Below are 21,584 nucleotides of genomic sequence, written 5' to 3'. Positions count from 1 at the left end.
ACGAGCGATCAAAGCGCAAACTGTTTGTCAACAGACCTAAACCTATGCTATTCTCCATAAAGGCAAAGAAAACGGAGTGAGCGCGAAAATGACACCCCGTACTAATGAGGTGACAATATATTCTTGTGTTCTTTACCCTTTTGCCCACTATTCCATCGATCAGCTCAACCATAAACTCACTCGAGTCACGTACGAACGCACTTCAAACGTCCCTCTCGGACACGATCACACACAATCATCGGGGTCTTTTTTTTTCTTTCTTCTGCCACTAGCATGACCGAAGCAAAACAACAAAAACAGCTAAATAACAAACCTAGTTCTCGACGCAATAGAAGTCACACAATCACAGGATGGTCACCGTGTCACCAGTGACGGAATAGCGCAAAGAATCCTGCACAAAAACTTGCACTGAAAACAAAACAAAAACTTTGCTCACTAATGCTTCCGATTCTAGAGCGACTGTAAGCGCGCGTATTGAAACCCCGGTACGTACGTGGTGCACACGCTACACACTGTCGTTCGCCCTATCGCGCATTCAACGATGTACTGAGAGTCGTATCATTTCCAGCGACAAGTACTTCAAACGTTATGGACCAACACGCAAACAGAGCCCGTGGCTCGTGATGAGAGAACCGGGTCTCGTCGTAATGTCGTACCGACGCACCAACCCCACTTGTTGGGCTTTGGTGGCAATACGCATGGGACACACCGACAAGGGTGTTAGCCGTCACTTTGAATAATTTCCGATCGAATTGCTCTCTCGCGCGCACCCCGAGCGAAGATCGAACGAGAGGCAGTTGGAAAATTTTCCCGCCATGACCCGTGAACAAACCATTGCCTTCTCTTTCGATCATTAGAGCTGGTGACATTCCTGGGGTTGGAGGAAAATCCGTCAACACACCATCCGGTAGAAAACGGAGATGAAACCTCACAGACTAACACGTTACGGTTGAGAGATAGCACGATCGGTACACGATAAGATCCCGATTCACTCGATCACGCCAAGATCAATCGCAAATGTAATGAGAGTAGAATATTGCAAGTAATAATGTTTCTCACAACTCGATATTGCGATATGATTGGGTAAGTATGTCTAAGCAAAAGGTGTGCTTTTATGCGCTGTGCTTAAACCATTACACTGCAACAAAACGAATTAAAATCAAGCAATAAATTACGATTTATCATACCCCGCCTCAAAACGATTACGATTTAAATAGCTTAACGCGATAAGGATACGGATGATTTTCTTTTTTTTTCTAATAAAACACGTCAACTGCAACAAGTATCCGCCATGAAGGTCAAAAGATAATGTTACCTTTTATATACCCCCCGCTGCGGGGAATGGTGGAATTCGTTTGCTAATCTATTTGTTTTTACTTTTTCATTTATTTATCGTTGCATAATGACATGGATGGAATTGCATTTGTTGAGCGTTGGAAAATGAACCTTCGCGAAAGTGAGCGTACAATATAAAAAAACCATGTAAATGTTAATATTTTATTGTTAGCTTCATAACATCGTATCGAATTTTGGCGACAAATGGTGATAGGGTTTCCCGTTAATGGTTCGTTGAAGTTTTCCGGCCACAGACTCACAACAACAACAACACCTTTGGCTCTGTTTAGTTGCGCGCTTCCCTGTTTTCCGATCCGTTTGATGATTCTCTTCCCCCAAAACGCCTTCTCGCCTCTCCCAATAGTAATGGCTAAAAGCCCACAGGCAGGCTATAAGCTCATCACTGCAATTTGTTCTACACCATGTCGGAAACGATTAACGACTCTTAGAAACCCATTTTTACCATTTACGCTGCGTCCGTTTGTATGTGTGCGTGGAAGGCATATTAGATGCATGGTTGCTTGCACACGCTAATCATTAGGCACCCTAATCTTCCACCAACCTAAATAATCGTAAAAGCTACCCGTTCCTCGCTACCACTCCACACGGACGGACGCTCCAAACATCAGCCCCATCCAGTGACAAGAGTCGTTAAGCAATGAAACCCGGTGGAGGTTCAATTCAATAAAATCTCTGAAAAAGTATCCGTAACGCATTCTCCGTGGAAAGGGGGGTTGGTTCGTTGTCGAAACGAATGTTTGTCGAATTTTTGCATATTTATGACTTCATCAACGGATTTTCTTGCCTTATCCCAACACTACTCTCTTGCACGCTTACCCGCAGAAAGATGCCGTAGACTAGCGGGCACCTGTGCGATACAAGATAAGTGAATTAACTCCCAATGTTTAGCACATCTGATGGAGAAACTTTAAAAGCAGTATCACTATCCCAGCACACACAGTAGGGTGTATCATTCGTAAAATTCAACATGTTTTTTTCTCCCCTTCCACCACAGCATTACATACGCAGCGGTTTATCATTCCTTCTACAGTTCCTAGCAAAACGGCACAAATAACAGGCAAATGGTATTTCAGCCGAAACAAAACAAAAAAAATTGGCAAGAAACGAGCAAAACAACAAACGTGCGCGCGCGCATAAAATTAACATTTATGGGTCAATTAATTTTCTGATCTCCATCCATTCCACTATTTTAGTTTTTCTTAAATCTACAACATAGCGTGTGTACACAACGGCGGGAACAACAAAAAAACAAAAGTTTGGCAGATAATTTTCTTGCTTACATACAAAAAAAACCCTTCACTGATAAGCATTTGCTGCTTCGCCAAGCGTGTTTGTGATGAGAAGCAGAACGCCAAGAGGAAAAACGGCTTACATTAATGAAAATGTCTGCACATCATTTAGCGAAAAAATGTTCCGAGTGCCGGTTTATGGGATGTCAAAAGAAAAGAAAGGATGCAACGGGAAATGCTCGACCGTTTTATACATCTTAAACTTACTAAAACATGTACAACTATCATAAATCTTTGTCTTTGATACCAACGATAGCCTTTGGCCGTTATATCTAGGAGTTGTTGCACGTATCGTTATGAGTTCCATTACTGTGCGCATGCTATTTCCATTTCTAGTGAAGCTATTATACTTCCATTTCAATGGCGAAAAAGTATCGCCAAGTACTACCTATCTTATTTATCACCACGGGCAGATCAAACATCCTTTAGGCACAATACCGATACCTACATAAAATCCCACTCAAACTCAAGGTGCTCTTCTTTATGCACCTGTGTGTCCATCGATTGCATCGGTAGGTTCCTCTTGAGTGATTTCGTAAATATTTACCCTGAAGCAAAAATACTCCAGAACACCATGGAGCGCCACACATTCAAAGATCAACAACGCTTTGACACATCACCCACACTCTTCCCATCACAATAATTATCGATAAGCCGTTACAGAACTGCATCGAAATGACTCTGTTTTACTGTGTGAAACGTTGGAAAATCTTTCTGGCCATCGTCGACAAGGGCAGCCCCTAAAAATTGATCTGCTGAATCCATTAACACTCACCATATGCCAGGCTCCAGATTTAGATTTATTATTTCATTTGCTTCAAATTTGTGTCCTAAAATGAAACGATGCATTTAAACCATTAGTAAGTGCTGGAAATCTTTCTCGACCGAAGTGCGTTTTGAAATTGGAATGGATGGAGTTATGAAATGCAAACAAAACAAATCATACATACCTAAAGTGATTAAATGTTTCACGATCGTCACCATGTCGCGTGCTTCCTTGACGTAAAATTCATTATTATCCTGACAGGCTTGCAGCTCAAGATCTGGAACGAATGAAACATAATATCTTTATTATTAAATGCATAATACTATGAAAAGAAATTACTTATAAATCACCAATATGTTCAAGAGAGTGACAACTACATGGCCGTGTAATTATATCCGCCAACCGATCGTCAACATGTCGATAGAAAATTATGTCCCCAATCTACAGGTGTACAAACGATTGCATTATGGCGCCGTTCATATACGGAACGCATTAAAACGCCTAATACGAAGAACGCATTTCCATCGCGCGCGCGCGCTCGTGCAACTTTCGTTGAGATTTGTTCGTTTTGCATCGCACATTGACAAATTGTTGCTCCCAGCGCAATCTCGGCGGTGTTTCCCCCAAGGTGCTGCGGGGGGAGGACATTAACTCTTTACGGGTTGTGTCTCGCACCACACCAAAAACAGTGTGCATAATTGCTCGTGGTGGAAAAAAATGGAAAACAATCTCCCCTAGTATAACGACTCTGGTGCGGTCTGTTGAAATGGCTTTAGTCGAAAGATGAGAAAGAGGCAAAGAAAACAAAAACCACTTGTTGCCTCTCCGGCAATGGATTAACTATACGCCGGTTAGACGATCGAACGTTGAAAAGGGGGCTCGCCCTAAGAAGGCAGCGAGACAAATGTGATACCAATAGGAAATGATCCGGTTCTGCTTTGCCTTTTGGTTTACAGAGCAAGTGCGCTCAGTTAACCCTTGCATGGTGCAAGAATTTTTCAAAGCAACATTTTTATTAAAGTTGTGAAAACTCAACAGGTTAAGTAACTTTTTTCTATTGAAGACTCATCGCATATTATAATCATTTTAATTTTGTTGCAAAATTATGGATTATGGAATAATCCTCTTGAATGATACATTTGAGGGTTTAGCTGAAATATGTTACAATCTTCTTTAATCGCTACTTAATCGAGTGCACATTGAGCGCCCCGAGCGATGCATTTCGGTGTGTCACCCGATGATGGCAATGCGTGCCTATTGCCGAACCACCTTCGACAGACCTTCTGCTACCGCTCTGGCTCATACGCACGGTTGCAAAGTTGGCAACCTGGTGATGGATGCATTTGCTCATGTCGGTCAGCTGGACACATTACGCCAAGGCCGGTTCAGCAGCAACAATCCGCCCGTTTGTTTAGCCCGATTTTACGAGTGATTTATCCCTAGACGGTTGTAAGAAATGCATCACAGAATGCTTGCACATCTCCTCCCTTAAACGTCCGAATGACCTGGACGGTAAAACACACACACCCGCGTGCCCCTTCTGGCATCCAGTAGACGGTGAGTTTTAAGAGTGTTGGTGCAACATAATTGTACACATTCTGTTGTAAACACTCTCTGTAAATGAATTGCTGTGGCGAGAGAAGCATTAATTGTTGGTACAACACTGTATAACACTTTACTGCCAACTTTTGCTACCGTCTTCCAATGTATCACAATTTCTAATTTATTTGCTAATTAATTGATAAATGCTACTGTTGAAGAATATATAATAAGATACGGTTCATTTATAAATATTTAATTTAGTAAAAATAAAACAATATCAAAGTTCTAATCTCCTTGCGCAAATAATCTTCAATAAAAAAGCAGTAAAACTTATAAGATCTTATAGATAATAATTAGAAACTTAGAGATAATAATTAAAAAAAATTAAATTTAAAAAAAAAACTAAAGCAATTATTAGAATCATTCTTTTTAGAATCATTGTGTATAATAATGTAATTAAATTAACTAAAAAGAAATGCTAATTTTTTAATTCATACTTTATACTTTGTGCAACGGAAAGTGATCCACTGTGCATTCAACAGCACACTAGCGCTGTTGTGCTCTCGCGTGGTCGGTATTGAAACTACTGCTTATTCGCGCGAACCGGCTTGTGGCTACACAACAGAAAATGCATTTAATTCTTTTTCATTTATAATTTGCTTAGACAACTATTAAGCATTACAAAACTTAAACGTAGAAAGTAAAATGTAATTAAAGAAAAAAAAAATTAACAAGACAAATATACAGAACGAAATCTGGCGTTGTTCTTATACCTATATACATATTAGTGGCAATGTTACAAACGCATAGTTACACATTCAATGTAATGTGTTCAATGTGTAGCATACAATTAACTGCATCGTTTAATGACAAACATGTCGGCAAGTACAGTCACTCTTTCTACCATCAAGCGGTCTTGTTACGGTGTTGCTAAAATGGCGGCGTCAAATTTGGTGGTTATGGTAGCGAATATTAATGTGCTTTTTTTGCCACCGCCAAACACACATCAAGGTAATCGTCAAGAAATCAGCATCACCTCCTCACTTCACAATAACGATCGACACACGTCGACAATGTCAACTACAGCGAGCTACAGGCAAAGTGAAGAAAAAGATCACTTGTTTCACATAACGCTACACAAAACGCCGTCATTGACTCCTTGCAACGGCTGTGCTGATGTTTCGCATTATGAAGTATACGTACACCGTGAACAGTAAATCATCAACGCTGAGCAGGTTGTTAATGCTGTACTCGTGTTGTTTTTTTCTGTTCGAGTTCTCATAGTACCTAATATCCTTTTTTTATTCCTTTGCCCTTGGTTGATGTTCTAGCACTCGTGCACCATTAAATGTTGCGCCAGGAAGAAACCCCTACAGCAGCTGAACCGTTGATGTGCCAAGAGTGTCGTCGATAAGAGAGAATTCGTATGACGTGTGCCGTTGCCCCCCTCCGCACTAACGATGATTTTCAGTATGATTTCCCGATTTTTTCCTTGATGATATTTTCAACACGTAAAACGTTCATCTACGACGGTTCAAAACACGGATCGAAGGACACATTTAGGATCGAACGAATCCAATTAAAGAACTTTTTGTCAAACAAAAAAACGCACACACGACAGTACACTTCATTTTCGATTATTGGCCTTTGATGGTCCTTTGCCCTTCTTACGGTAGGTTCAAGATAAAAAGTGTTTTTACTTAGCGTCTTGCGACCATACGCAAATGAGGCCAATGGCATTCGGTTGGCGCAAATTACTTGCGCACCCCGGTTCGGTCACTTAACGCGAAACTCAATATAAGTCCATCAATCAATTTCCCCGGAGGTTTTACCCAGTGGTCGTCACATCGACGGCAGCAAAAAACGACAACTTGTCGATTGTTTGTCAGTTTTGACATATGCCAAAATAGCTTTCTTCCATTTTTTTTCTCTTTCCCCAGCGACAATTGTACAGGAAAGCGCCCCAACAAACAAAAAAACAAAACAAAAGCGAAAAACGAAACAATCGTACGTGTTTTCATGCGATTGAAAGGATAAAAAAAAAACAATTATTATTTATAGACAAATTAATCATGCGCACAAAAACGAACACAACCTGTCGCCTTTTCTGTGCCTGATCATCAAAACTGTCCGAGATCAATTCGCGTGTAAAAGGCTTTAGCTGTCTTTACGTGTTCGTCCATAAATCCTGCGCACATATAGTTACTCCAATGCTTTAACTCGTTTTTGCGTTATGTTCTTTTACATCGAAATATCAAAGTCATTCATGCTTCATATGATTCACAAACATAAGCTCCACACATCAGCTCTATCATCAAGATAAGCTACTTCGGGGTTTAAAAAAACATTGCACCTTAATCTTATCAACGGCGCTATCCACACGCTTCAAAATCCAACAAACGCCACTCATGCTCAGAAGAAATCCTACTCATTTAATATAGTAGTATGTTCCTGGATTTTAAATCGAAAAAGAGCCCCCGATTCACATGCGAATGGAACAATCAATTCAATATCCTTTTCTACGAGTTCTGCAATTAACATGACCTCCTCCAGAACTATGGTGACTTTTAATATTCATCATGTTGTTAGCAAAATGCCTGGTACTATATGGTGGCAATTGATAACAAAATCTCTTGCTTCCACGCAGACCTAGAAAACCGCACATCGTAATCGCACACCAAGTCAAGAGACTTGGCCAATTTATGCGGTTCTTATCATAATCACCATTCATCAGGTTTCTGTTGTAGTGTAGTATTGTAACACTAGTGTAGTATTGCTGCTGTTAGTATACACGACAGGCGGGTCTAAGTTGCTCGGAACTCTCAAAAAACAAGTTACAACTTTCCCAAAATGAATCAATATTGTCAGTAACAGTTACCTGTAATAATGTCACCAACAGAGGCCGGAGTCGGCGGAAGACTTGGCATGGATTGGAGCTTCGCAGCTTCAGCGACTGGGACAAGGGCACGCGATAGATCACCGGCCCGGAACCGTACGAACTCCTTCCGCAGGTCACAAAACCGCCAGTAGTACTGTGGCAGGTCGACGTCTTTGGCACTTGCTTCGGGATGGAGACATTGCCGGAGTGGTAGCTGCCCGTCGGTGACTAGCCGAAAGCTGGGACAGTGCGGATCCAGATTGAGCGACTTGGTGTACTCATCAAACTGCAAACAAAAAGGGAAAAGAGCGGAAGGATTAGTTATTAACAATCGTCTGGTATGTAATATCAAGAGACCTACTACACAATTTCTCAAGTCACCGGGGAAAAAGAGCATGAGAAACAAACTGATAAGAAATAGATCTTGACAGATGGGAACACACCTGAAGGGAAAACTGAAACGTTATAAAGATAGTAGCCGGGTAAGCTGCAGGTGTTGGTGGGGATACCACCCTACGTCACCACCCCAAGGCTCAGAACCTTTGATCGCCGCAATCCGATGACGACGACGACGACGACGATGGTGACGGCTACATATTGATGTAACATTGCACATTTACAGTGTTTACGTCGCGGAATGCTATCGAGAATTGCGGATTACTTGAACTTTGCGCCCTCTTGACAGTAAGGAGCAAGGCTCCGCACATATCATCAGCGACCACCCGGCGTGTGCACCGGGCACACACCTCACCACAACTCTGGCGGCTCGCTTCTTGCTGCCACAACACCCCGCCTTCGAGAATTCCTTCTTATCGTAACCATTGTTCGCCACCCAGCGGACCTGGACGGTTGGAATCAAGTGGCAGGTATAAGGCGGTTAAAATTGCAAGTAACCTTCAATCGCGGGAGGCTTCAGTTCGTAATCATCAGCAACATATTCCCACCCCACCCCCTTTGCAGAGGTGGGACACACAGGTGGTCGGGGTCGTGTGTTTTGACGTTTTATCAACCGCTCATTCCAAAGCGTTGTATTGCTAGAGATTTGAGAAATTTATTACCTTCGATACACAATCGCTAGTCAGCGGGCTAGTCGCGCTGATCGGCAAACGTAAGAAGCGTAGTAAAAAGACGAACGCTCTCTCTTATCGAGCTGGATTGTCTCAAGGAGCAAAACATTAGGACAAATGTGTGCCTTCCATCTAAGCCTTGCGCGGTTTGTGGTTGTTTTTGCTTTGCCTAACGCAAAATTTTGCAACAGTGCAACGGTTCTTATCACACTCCATCCACTAAGCGATACCAAAAATAAAACGATTATTTCACTGTCTTGATTGCGACATAGGCGCGTATGAACTCACAGGTGTAATAATCCAATTCTCATCAAACTTTTGCTAAGGATATTTTGGAGAAAAAAAACTATATTTCAAATACTGTCAAAACATAAGTATATCAAACGGACATTCACAGTTTCTTTGGTACACTTCCAGGGGCGCTGTTGGGATAAGCATTGCTGTCACTATGACCAAGCGACTTTGGACAATGATGCAACACAATTGCCGCCGAAAGCATTCACAGGCAAACGCAGGAACTGAGGGATACAATGGGACAAATAGCCCCGTCTAACGCAAAGCCTGGTCACGATGACTACTCCATTCCAGCGTTAAGCAAGTCGTTGCTTTTGCGTCATGAATTCTGGTTCCTACCGTAAGGGAAGGAAAAACAAAATTATGCACAACTGCCTAACGCGACCGAGAGTTCCCTCGAATCCTTCCATAGCTTCGCTAACGTCGTCTGTATGTCGTCATTTTTGGGTTCCATTACACCCAATAAAAGTGTTGTTTGTACATCCGACTTGCAGCAATAACCAAAGAAAACAAGAAAAACACTTGTTACATCCATTTGCTGAGCTAATTAAAAGCAATAGCACTGGGTAGAGATACATTAGGGCTGTTAGTTTTCACTGTTTATGCGTATAACATTGAGTATCTAATTGAGGACGGCTCTTAACAAATGAGAACTCAACTTCCGTTCGTGAGTATCATGTTTCGTTCAAGAAATGGAGCACTATTTTGTCACCCAAATGGCAGGTATTAAGCGTCCCCGTACCTAACAGACAAGGGTAAATTCTACATTTCAGAGACGCCATGAAATGGAAAGTTTTGCTTTTTTCTTGTAAAAAGGCTTTTAATAGTCAAATGTCTACACGCGTGCTTCTCGCATAACGTCCATTAATCTCTTCATCTTTGCCAAGTGGAGCGTATGAAACGAACGATCAACGAAGAAGTAGATCATAACAACGTACAAGATAGAACACACGCAACCTCAGCAGTAGTAGTGCTCTAAATTTTCCATCCATCACATCTTTTGCGTGCCTAATTTTCGGCGACATTCAGACTTGAAACTGTCAACACGACTCTCTAGCGGTGATTTATCGCCCACTTGCTGCCTAAAACCTCATCATCGTCGACGGAAGAAGAAATGTGACGTTGATGAAAGTTTACGATTTCACCAGCCATTCGCCAGGAGGGGTAAGTAACACGAAAGAATTGTGAAACCAAGTTCCAAGTCGCTGGATAGTGTAGCTTAAAAGTAGGAGAAAAACTTACTTCCACAGAAATGCCATCAAAAACGTCAAGCCGCTGGACCGAAGTGTTGTGGACTTTCCTTGTCTTTAAAACACGCAAAACAAAGTTCGCTTTTGAAGCGGCCACTTCCACTGGGTTTTTTGCCCATTTAGCACATACGACAGCGACATACCAACGTCATGTAACAGATCCTATAAAACTAAACAAATGCCGGACGGGCATACCGTCGTCGAGACGGTAGGATGTAACGCAGGGAGGTAACAAAACGCAAATATCGTAGATGCAATCTTCACAATTATTGCAATTCTCTATTCAGTTTTTTGTGTATTTTTTTTACACATTACACACTCCTGTAGTGAACTCTCTTTCCAGCTACAATGTACACAGAAAATGCCTTTAAGCGCAACGTTTTTGCCTTAACAATGCAAGTCTCAGCCTGTACGTTTGCTGTACATACATGACACTTTCAGCTACATTTGCCCTATCCTTCCTGAACACCTTTAACCGTGTCCGCCTGTGTTTCGTTTGCAGTAAGAAATTAATTGCACAACTTCATTTCCATCACCAAATCCAACCTCAAGCTGCATCTCACAAGGGTGCACATTATGATAACAAAAACAGTCAGGAATGCATTTTTCACAGGGTGACAAATTTTACACATTTTATTTTATCAATATTTGTAGTAACTTTTCGCGAACCTTTTACGTTCCTCCTTTGGACACATCATATGTATCCCGAGAAAGAACACTCTTTTGCAACATTTTATTACCTCTGTTACTACCCAAAAGCTTTGTACATCGCTTCGACAACAACCTTCATTGTGGAGGTTTAAAATTACGTAGCCAATTTCATAATTGCACAGCATGCTAATGAGGTATTTCCCCAAAAACAAAAAAGCAACATAGCTCTCACTGTCCCGGCTGGCACAGATTTTATGCTTTCCTTTTTAAAATCCCTGTCGGCAATGAGCGTATCCGTATCGTGTGACCTCGTCTGATCAACTAGCGCTCATCACAACATACGATCCTTGGAAGTGAGATCAACGATCTTGCCAACAAAGTTTAGTCGCACCATTAAAGCTAAAGCCTATGGAAAGTTTGTTGCAAAAACAAATAAACTAAACCCTAGGATACACGGTGCGAGCCACAGATAGGCAAATTGACGCTCACTCCGATGGAAGCCCCGATGAATTTTCGAATTGCTAATTCCTGACCTTCTTAATGGTAGAATGAGTCAGGCGTATTATGTTTGTAGATATGCTTATACGAAAAAGAAAAGACGCAAAAAGGAGAGCAACATTTCGACTCACCCATCAAAACTTATGCGGTGAATTAGAAAACCAAATAAATTAGTCGTATCTAGGAGTATGGTAACGAACAGGCAGATAAACGTGTATTTCATGCTGTGATGCTTAGTTTTAGCGTTACGTTTCGAGAAATACACACACCCGAGAGATTCAATGAAATATACTAACTTGTAAGATACCTCGACGATCAAGTTGTTCGCTCTAACATGGGACGTCCACAAGGAATAAAAATCAATACACTTACTAACTGAAACACCAATAAAAATTGTGTACCGAACCTCAATCGTTTGGAATGCAAAAATGTATCACCACAAAAACCCTTCAAAGCCCCTAAAGACTTATGTTGAAGCAACACCGCAACAAACGTGTTTCATTAAAGCTAATCTAGCCCTCATCACTGCGACAGCATCAGTTGGCTTCACCGGGTGCACACACACGTGCCAATTAATTAAACTAAGCTCTTCCTGTCATTATCTTGCGCCACACGGTTTTGCGAATCGCGAAGCTATCATTACGAAACAGCCAGAGCAGGTACAAAACACCGGCACACGCGCGACGAGGGAAGGATCAAACCCTACCGAAACATTAGCAACATAGATCGCCGTCGTTTCCCTCGCTAAGGACGACCGGATCGTATCAATTGTAATGTTTCCTTACTAACTATGCCTTCTCGAGCTGATGCGAGCGAGTATGGGATTTTTTGTTGCATACAGAAACGGCTAGAACCGACGCTTTGTAAAAGTTGTTCTCACACCAAATACCGGCCAAGCTGGGTCTCTATTTAAACGCCAAGGGGGCAGCGGTTGTTACTGCCGGTGTGGCTACCGGCTGATGGGTGGCCCTTTTTTTCCTGGGAGATTATCGGAAATTACTATCTTCGTTGTGATCGCCGTGTGTTAGTACCTTGTGATCGCGATCACCGAGATCAAGTGCTGTTAGCATCGCGAGAAATATCTAGTGGGTGATTGAAGTATTATTAAATGTTGCAATATCATTGATATTGTTTTTATTTACCCTAGAAAAAAACAAGTGTATTGAAAGTAGTTGTTTGTTTCCATGAAACAACACATAACATAATGTTACAAACTTTCAGATTTAATAAGACTAAACACTATCACCCGTGGTACTATATTTATCCCCGTTACTAGTGGCGCCCTCTTCCGTCAAACGGACAAATTTGTGTCAAAAAGTGACAGTTATTAGTTGAAATTTAAATTAAAATTTAAACTAGAACATTTTTTATGATTCTTTTAACGAACAGACTTGATTATAGCATGAAATTAATGTAAAAAAAAACACATTGTTAACACTTCTCGTATAAGTGAAATTCGTCCCCTTTTTTTAGACTAGGCCGTTACGGATTTTATTTCACCTTTAATTGCACGTGTTACATTTACTTAATCACGGAACACCAGAAAGAAAAAAAAACACTTGTTAAACATTTACCATCAGCACACGAAAAAGAAGAACGCTTCTTTAACGACCGTAATGTGTTGGATAAACCATTTTCGCTTTCTTTTGGGTCAGCTTTTTTTTCTCTCTCCATAAATTTACACTACACTTTAAATTGTGGTGACGGCTTTAAATAAACCGTACCTAAGGTACGAGATGCTGATGATGGATATGCCTAAAGCAGTTCAGTTTTTTGTGTGTGTTTGTGCGATGTTTCATCATCAGTTAAGTTGCTTGGGGAATTTCCGGTTGCTCGCTAGGACACGGTTAAAAAAAAAAAGAAGCATCCATTGCACTTGCTAGCATACTTCGTAACGAGCACTTAACAAACCGAGCTACATCGTTAATGTGATCAGATAGTGAAAATTGGTGAGACAAAAAATGTGCAACATGGCGGCTTATAAAGCTTTTGTACATTTCGTAGGAAGTAACTCACATTTCGGAGTTATTTGGATGATGCTAAAATTAGTTTTATTTTACACTAGCTTGATCTGAAACTGATTGAGCAACAAGCCAAATGTCAAACCTTTCTCTACAACCGGGCAGTTTGAATCCTTGACCATTTCTAGGACAATAAATATGTTTTCCCCAATATCACAATAAAATGTATTCGAATTAGCTGCTGGTGACCTCTCCATAAAAGGGGCGGAATCGTTTGTCAAAAAAGAAAACTATGTTGCACTTGAAAGCCGTGGGTTCCATTCTTTTCAAGGTGTGCAAAAAAAACTAAATAAAACAACAATGGAACTGGAAACTGAAGATCAAGAGAAGGGAAGACCTCGAGAAATTGCCTTTCACTTTTGGGATATTTATGGAACATACACTTGTCTCAATTATGTTTGCATCTGCACCGTACGAAGGGCAACGGGAAGTGTATCCCGACAACCAAATCCATCAATTGAGCTACAATGCGTGAGGAAGGACGTAATCTGCCAGGAATAAAGAGCTACACACGCGACCACAAGATGTACTTGGCTGTGAAGAAACCATACGGTGTGAGAAAACGGGAGCAACAAGGCTAGGGATAAATAATCAACGTTTCGAACATGCACCGTTTACTGAGGTCGCTGTTAAGGTCAAATGAACGACCAACAAAAAGAAAACATAGAACTCATATTTATGCGTGACATCGAATTAATAATTATCCGAATGTAGTACAGGACAAGGCTTTGAGTACAGCCAGTACTGGAGGTAATGTTCTTCAATTCTATCACCAACCGATGTCAACCTTCCTTTAACGAACTGACAAAAAACCAACCAGGGTTGTTACACGGTGACATTTGCACTAACCTCACAATATCGCAAAATACGCTTGGGAACTAAACACACTTGCCGGTGGATTGGAAGGTCGCCCAAAACGAATGTTACGCGACAAGAGTTGGAATTGTGCGCGGGTTCGTCGCCCAAGACCTGTGCAAATCATTAGAATTATGAAGCAACGCGCGTAGTTTGATCGATATCTCATAGAGACTGGGGATACGGTGAAAGGTCTTGCCCGCGTGTGTGTTGTGGGGTCACCAATTTTCCCAATCCTCCCGTACCGTACTCGGCGCGCACCCCATATGCAATCTTCCTCAAAGAACTGCAATCAAAAGCACAGTTAAAAAAAAATACATGCACCTCACACGTCTATGGGCGCATGTGAAATACCGATGATCTTTGTACGTTTGTTCTACTTATGGATTGTGCCATTTGTGGGTAATTGGAATCATAATTTAACAGATGCCACGCACCTTGCATACTTTACAGGCGAATGTTGCTGCTGCTCAATTTTGTTAGGGTACCGCCTCCCGAATAATCCACAGCTTCCTCTTCGCGCGCACACAGTTGGCTCTGCCAATTTGTTAGAAAATTAACCATACTACTATCTACTACTTGGGGGTCTCTTTAGAAATCATCCACCGGAGAGAAGCAATATCGACAGCGAACAGTGCGCGCGCACGGATCAACAAATGAGAAAAAAGCGCTACAGTAATCACTAGGGCGTCAGAAATCAACCAACAGGTGAACACATACACTCCGAAGAATCGCCTCACCCGCCCAAAGAGGCCAAAGGCTGGCATCTTAATGAGCATTAATTAACGCCCTGCTGCACAAGGCGGTGGCGATGGGTAGGAGCGTTCGCGAGACGCGTTTTGTGATTTCTCACCAAGGCACCACCTTTGCCCTGGCGGGGCCCAAACACCAAGACAGAGCTTTTCTTTTCATACCCCACTCGGACTCGGATAAATCATAAATTAAGCCAAGGATTGATTGGGTTTCGGGTAGTTACGCTGCTGAGCGGTGGATAGACAGATAGATGGATGGACACGTCGACATTCGGCGGCGCTACTACTGTGTAGCGCCCAACTTAGTGAAGGAAGGCGCACGTCGGATGGATCGTGCGAGATCGTTGGAATCCCTCGAACCGTAACCGGGACGCGTACGTATCCATCAATTGTATCGCACTATGCTCATCACTCGTGGCGTAGCATTCCACATTGCTCACAAAACCATCCTAGAGAGCTGGCTGGCTAAAGGGAAAGGACTGAACCATACGTCAGCTTAGGCACCCGGAACGAGAAGAAAAACGAACTCCCTCGATTCCATTAGCCGATTCGACGTTTCGGGGCAACCAACGGATGGAGAAGCATCCAGAGAAGTGCGGGAAAAAGTGATTAGTGATCGATGAATTTCCACTTCGCTGCGCTGCGTTGTATACGATAGAAATAAGAGCTATCTGCGGTAACCTTATACTGTCGTTGAGTGTATTTCCTAACGATGAGAAATGCCTTGAGAAATAATGAGAGTGAAAGCGATGCTTGCATCATATGTCGAAAATTATACTTAAATTCTTTCTAACGGAGAGATTTTAGAAGAATCAAACAGCCTCAATCAATGAGCTTAGAAGATATAATGCTTAAAATGCTAGTCTTACTGTTTAAAGTATTCTTCTACGAAAGAGCTTACAATGTACAGAGCTAGTTATAATGTAAATACAAACGGAAAACTTCGTACATTTATTTTGCTTGACGTAAAGCCGACACAACGTACAGATCGTTTGCTGATGACGCTAACCAACCGTTAAACGTCCTATCCCATCCGTACATCTGTCAAATGAAGGCCACCCCCTGAGACAAGAAAATCATCCATGTGACAAACTCGAGCAGATCTCAATGAATTTTAAATGACCATCAACGAGATGTACTTATTCTACTCGTTTTCTTTCATCACAACGAGATCGCCAGATATTGATCACATCCGAGTAAGGAATGCATACAGACACACCAGATTGCCAGATCCTGCCATCCACAATTCCAAGAGGAACGAGTTTTCAAACTAGATTAATTGAGAGACCTAGTTATTCTCGTTACACGTCCACTTACACTTAGAGCCTCCATGTACACTTCTCGCACTTCGTACCATGCAGGTACACGATACACCCGCTCCGATTCGTTTGCTCATATGCATGGGACAAGGGAGAAAAGACAAAACCCGTCATCATTGACGACGTTGTCGGATCTGTGTGTGTGTGTCGATTAAATAATAATAAAATCAGCAAATAGCTCGCCAACATACATCGCACTAGCGTTAGTGAACAGGAGATATGCAGAGATATCTCCAGCTATCTGCTGCACGTTGACATAAACCAGATTGGACAGGTGCCGTGCGTTAAAACGGATAACGCAGCCCGTAACGCGATCGATGCTCAACACACCAACATGGCAGATCGATCCAGATATTGCAACAACGCCGCTTCAAAACGATTGCTTCACCGGTTTTCCATCATTTGGCACGATTCGCTCTGGCCTTTGGTGGATTTTCCTTTTCAGGTGTCAACGGAAAAATGAATCACTCCGTGGAAACCTGTCCAGCCCTGGATGGAGAGAAGAGCGAACGTAAGCGACTTGATCTGTGTTGCATTTTGTTACACATCTTAACTGGAACCTAATCAAGATTATGCTGTGAAGGAGTTAGAGAGTGGATTAAAAATTCCATCCAGCATTAAACAGATCGGTTAGATCAAACAAGTTGCTGAACCGTTTGCGACATACGAAGAAGCAAACGAATTTAAATTAGGTATAGCTAATTTGTTTAACTCAAAGTCGCAAGTGTCGTTGTGCTGCCGTACCAAAAATAATTGGCGTCTTCTTTCGCTATAGTAGCTCATTGATGTCCCTGAGAATAATTGTACTTGCCATTGGATCCCACCTCAGGGCCCTATCAGAACTGGATAACAAATTGTGCGCTAAACAACCCCAAACATGGTACCAATTCGTATTCAGCCAATCAAACATGATACATTTTTCCAACGATTACTGCCCTGTTTTGCGTGCCAACTGGCACCGGAAATCTAACCCGTTTTTACCCATATTATCTTTTCCTGACGATACTCGTTCGATTGAGTTTCGAACTGGACACCTGCCAAACTAGAACTACTTACAGGTAGTGAAGGTTGTCAGATTCGTGGATATAGCCAAAAGGCGACATCTTAGAACCGGGAGTATTACCCCGAAAAACCGGCTACACTAACGGGACGCGTTCGTTGTAGTCGATAAAGCAAATACAGGATACAAAAGAGACATCTTCAAATGACATCTAGCGTAAAATCCATTTCTCTAATCTTCTAGCAAAAAAAACTAGCCCAGTCTAATCGCATCAGGTGTGGTGCGCGGGCTTAAGTGTAGAGCGCGACGGAATAAAATGGACACCCCGCGTATTTAAACAAAATGGAAACCTGTCGTACGTTTCTTGGACATATGCTGGGGATTGCTGCCGGACACTTAGTAGACAACACTACTACTGGGCAGGAGTGTTGTGAAAGTTGTGCGAATCATTCATTCGAGGAGGGGAAACATGATGTCGGGCGTCAGGTCCAAAGTGCAGCGGAAAACCTTGCTACTGCACAACCCATGCTTTGTGCACCCCCTGGTTCTCCCTTCTTGGGCTGCGAACCCACAAAACATCATCTGCACGAACTGTGCATAATTGGACTAATCGCGGTTGGTTGCAACTTTTTCGTCGTTTTAAACATCGGTACACCCAGTAGCAGAAGAAGTAATGGCCAATCATCTGCTACTTATCTGGAACCGTTTCACATTATTTCGCGCCCATCTATTGCACCCGTGCCGGTTTATTTTACACGCAGTACTAGCAAAAAAAACCGCAGGCAAAACGTCTCCAAAACCCCCCGCTTGAACCAATATCTTTTTCACGCCGCCCAATGCCAACGGGGTAGGCAACAGTTTTCTGGATCACTTTATTTGTAACGCACTACCCATTTTCCTATTTCCGCGCAAACAGTCTGACCCCCCATTCTGCTGCGATCGACACTTACCTGTTGGATCACTTCCTCCAGGGGACGCCCGTTCGTCTGTACCAGCGATTCAATGGCCGGGATCTCCTGCGTTATTGCACATTCCGGTGGCGACGGTGCTACGACAATGCCCGGGGATGTGGAGCCACCCGTTGGGACGGCAATCGCCGTACTGTCCGATGATCCGACAGCCGTGGACGATGCGTTGATGCCAGCAGGGCATCCGCCGGCACCGGCCGTACTGCTGCTGCTGTTGCTGATGTTGCTGTTGCTGCCGGTAAGACTGCTGGACAGTGCACCGAGAGCGTTGCTGCCCGATGACTCGGTGCGGAATGTCGAATTCCTCGGCCGGACTAGATACTGCTTTACGCCAATTATCTGCAAGACAAGCGGAGAAGGTACACGCCATCAAATCAATGCTGGAAGCGGATAACATAATACGCGGGCCCTGCCAGTGCCAACCCGGGGAAACATTTTCGCCGTATGCTAATCATACGACCTATCAATTGATGTGGCGCAATCCACTCACGCAATGCGCTCGCGGTTGAATTGGTGTGATACATCCGTGTCGGAGGGAACAACCTTACAGCGGGAGCATGCGTTGCACAACGAGAATTTTAATTAATTTCATATGAACTTTACTATCAAAACATTATATTGGATTTCGCTTCAATTGTTGGTTTCTGAGAGAACGATACTAATCTGTTTTTCTTGCAAAACTTGAAGTAGTATTTCCTTTTTTGTGAGAAGTTCCAAGAAATAGATTCATGTACTTAGATTTTAGAATCCGGTCCAATAATAACGACTACTTTAGCTCACTGTGTTGAGTCCGCAGTAGCCTAAAGGAAAATACTCCAAGAAAAGGCATAACTTGAAGATGCACACACAAAATTGCCTATAGAATGCAAAAGTGTATTGAAGAATACCGTGCAATAAAATACAATGTTATGGTAGATGTCATGTTGATTTACAAAGCACTAAAGCCCAGCACACAATCCACCAATAACCGTTGCATACCTAAAGTTGCGGCGGTTGTGCAACCACTATAAAGAATGTAAATATTATGGAGCAACTCCATTCCAACACCCTGCGCGTCTAAGAATGAAGCTCTTCGGGTGGAAAGCTTTAGAACCTATCGGTTTTAATCTCCAGCAAACAAAACACATGCAAGCTTACGTTCAATCGATGCGCAAATGATAAATTGTTGCACTTTGAATGCAACTCGTCGAAAAAAGTTCTCACGACATTGAGATTTCGACACACTAAGGCTACTTTAGGCTCTAAACTTAAAAATACTAACAAGTGAAAATTAAAATGCAATTAAAAGAAAATTAACGCCCGATGCGAATAACTACTTAATTAGAAAAGGGTTTTAGAAATCATGCAATGCATTTTGTTTTTAATAAAATCTAACCTTCTAAAACTCCAACTCCATGAAGTATTGCTGCTTGCTGGAGGGTTTTGAATGTATAAAAATTCGTAGGGAATAAATTAAACATGCGACCGACCTTCACCTATCGATGGAGTCAATTCACACATCATTTTTCACGCGATCTAGCAAGTATTTGTGTCCATAAACTGTTAGCCGACATGCACCATACATAATACATCACTGTCGCAACGATTTAACATGGATCTGTGTTTTTCATAACTTTATGAAATTTTTATTGTGCGCAATAGAGCAACTGTTAAGGGTTTTATTTTCCGGGACACGTAAGGAAATTTACAACAAAACGTACTGTGTATGTCTTGACCCTATAAACCTATAAGGTCACACGTTACATTTATTGAACGTAAACACATTCGTAACTTGTTATTAACGTTCAGCGCTTTGACACTTCCTATACACTATCAGAAACATTGATGAGGTTTTCCAGTCGTGTTTTTTTGCTTCTTTTTGCCACCGAGAGATGCGCTTGATTTACGCATATTAACTCTCCACCTGCCCATTAGCAGTAGATGTGTACAGATAAAGATGTAAATCAGCCCCAAACAAGAGCATCACGGTGCAATCATGATTATCTTGAATTTGCTCATTTGCTCTCGAAGACAAAATTGCTATACACACTGTTTATGGCCTATTGTTGTGCATCGAAAACAAACCCTTCCTACAACATCTGGCTTTTTGGTAGGAAAAACCTTAACGCCTTGAACATGGGCAGTGTAAACGATACAAAGTAATCATTTTAAGATGGGATATTAGCTTATAAGAAATGGCGATGTTTTATTAAAACAGCTTCTATTTGCTCTCTGTATAATAACACTAATAAATTCTTCGGCATAGCTAATTCTTTAACAACCTTATGCGTCCTTCAGAGAGAACTGAACAACACGCAAAGCATAATCACAATACAGCGTGCGCAATAGAACTCTCCAACCAGGCGTCTTTGGCTCATAGATTAAGTAACTAAAATCATAAAACACGATAAGCAATGAGGCTCTATTTAAGGTTTCCGCTTTGCCAGATTCCCTGTGAATAATGGAAGAGTTACCACTTATGAGCTTCTTCACATTTATTTGCTACTTCTTTGAATTAACTGCAGTTATCTACATCAATTACTTACAGCCACAAGTAATTACCATCCGTGTACTTCTGACGTCTAGAAGTCACCGGTCGTCAATGGGCTCTTTAGCTTACACTAATCGAGGTCCAGTATTACTTGACCTCTAGTGCACACACGAAAGCACTATACTGGCAATCCGGACGATAGCACGTGCCGGTACAGAATGGTTCATGATGGGCCTTGTAGAATATTGGGGCCAGTAGCCTTATGACATCTCCTGACATCTACCAGACCTGAATTGATTGTACAGCTTAGGCGTAACGTTACATTGTGCTTTAGTGCTAGTTTCTATTTGCAATGGAGCAAAGTAATAAGGAATAGAAGACAAAACCAGTTGACGAATGCCCTGAATGTCGACGTAATACCATGCGTTTCCGGTAGAGGGCGCTATATTGCCCGTTCAGAGTAATAACAAAGCGAAAACAAATTTAACCCTTATTACAGTGGGTAATATCACAAAATCTGACATATATTTTAACAATTCATTTAATCGTCATACAAATCGCAACCCCACCAGAAGAAACCACCATACCACCGAAAGCGGAAGATACAT

General features: G+C 42.0%; 1 protein-coding gene across 2 annotated transcripts in view; it reads right to left on the bottom strand.

The window, feature by feature from the left end:
- The window catches only part of LOC125768163 (RNA-binding protein fusilli), a 68,647-nt gene that overhangs the window by 16,122 nt on the left and 30,941 nt on the right, over positions 1-21,584 (bottom strand). For both annotated transcript variants that reach the window (XM_049435473.1, XM_049435475.1), the window contains exons 3-6: positions 18,489-18,845; positions 7,832-8,117; positions 3,596-3,688; positions 3,421-3,475 (exon numbers count right to left, since the gene is read on the bottom strand). In XM_049435473.1, the coding sequence (XP_049291430.1) occupies positions 3,421-3,475; positions 3,596-3,688; positions 7,832-8,117; positions 18,489-18,845 (791 nt within the window). The remainder of the gene's footprint in view (positions 1-3,420; positions 3,476-3,595; positions 3,689-7,831; positions 8,118-18,488; positions 18,846-21,584) is intronic.

The sequence above is a fragment of the Anopheles funestus genome, chromosome 3RL (genome assembly GCF_943734845.2).
Source record: "Anopheles funestus chromosome 3RL, idAnoFuneDA-416_04, whole genome shotgun sequence".
NCBI lineage: Eukaryota > Metazoa > Arthropoda > Insecta > Diptera > Culicidae > Anopheles > Anopheles funestus.
This window is presented reverse-complemented; position numbering and strand designations above follow the sequence as displayed.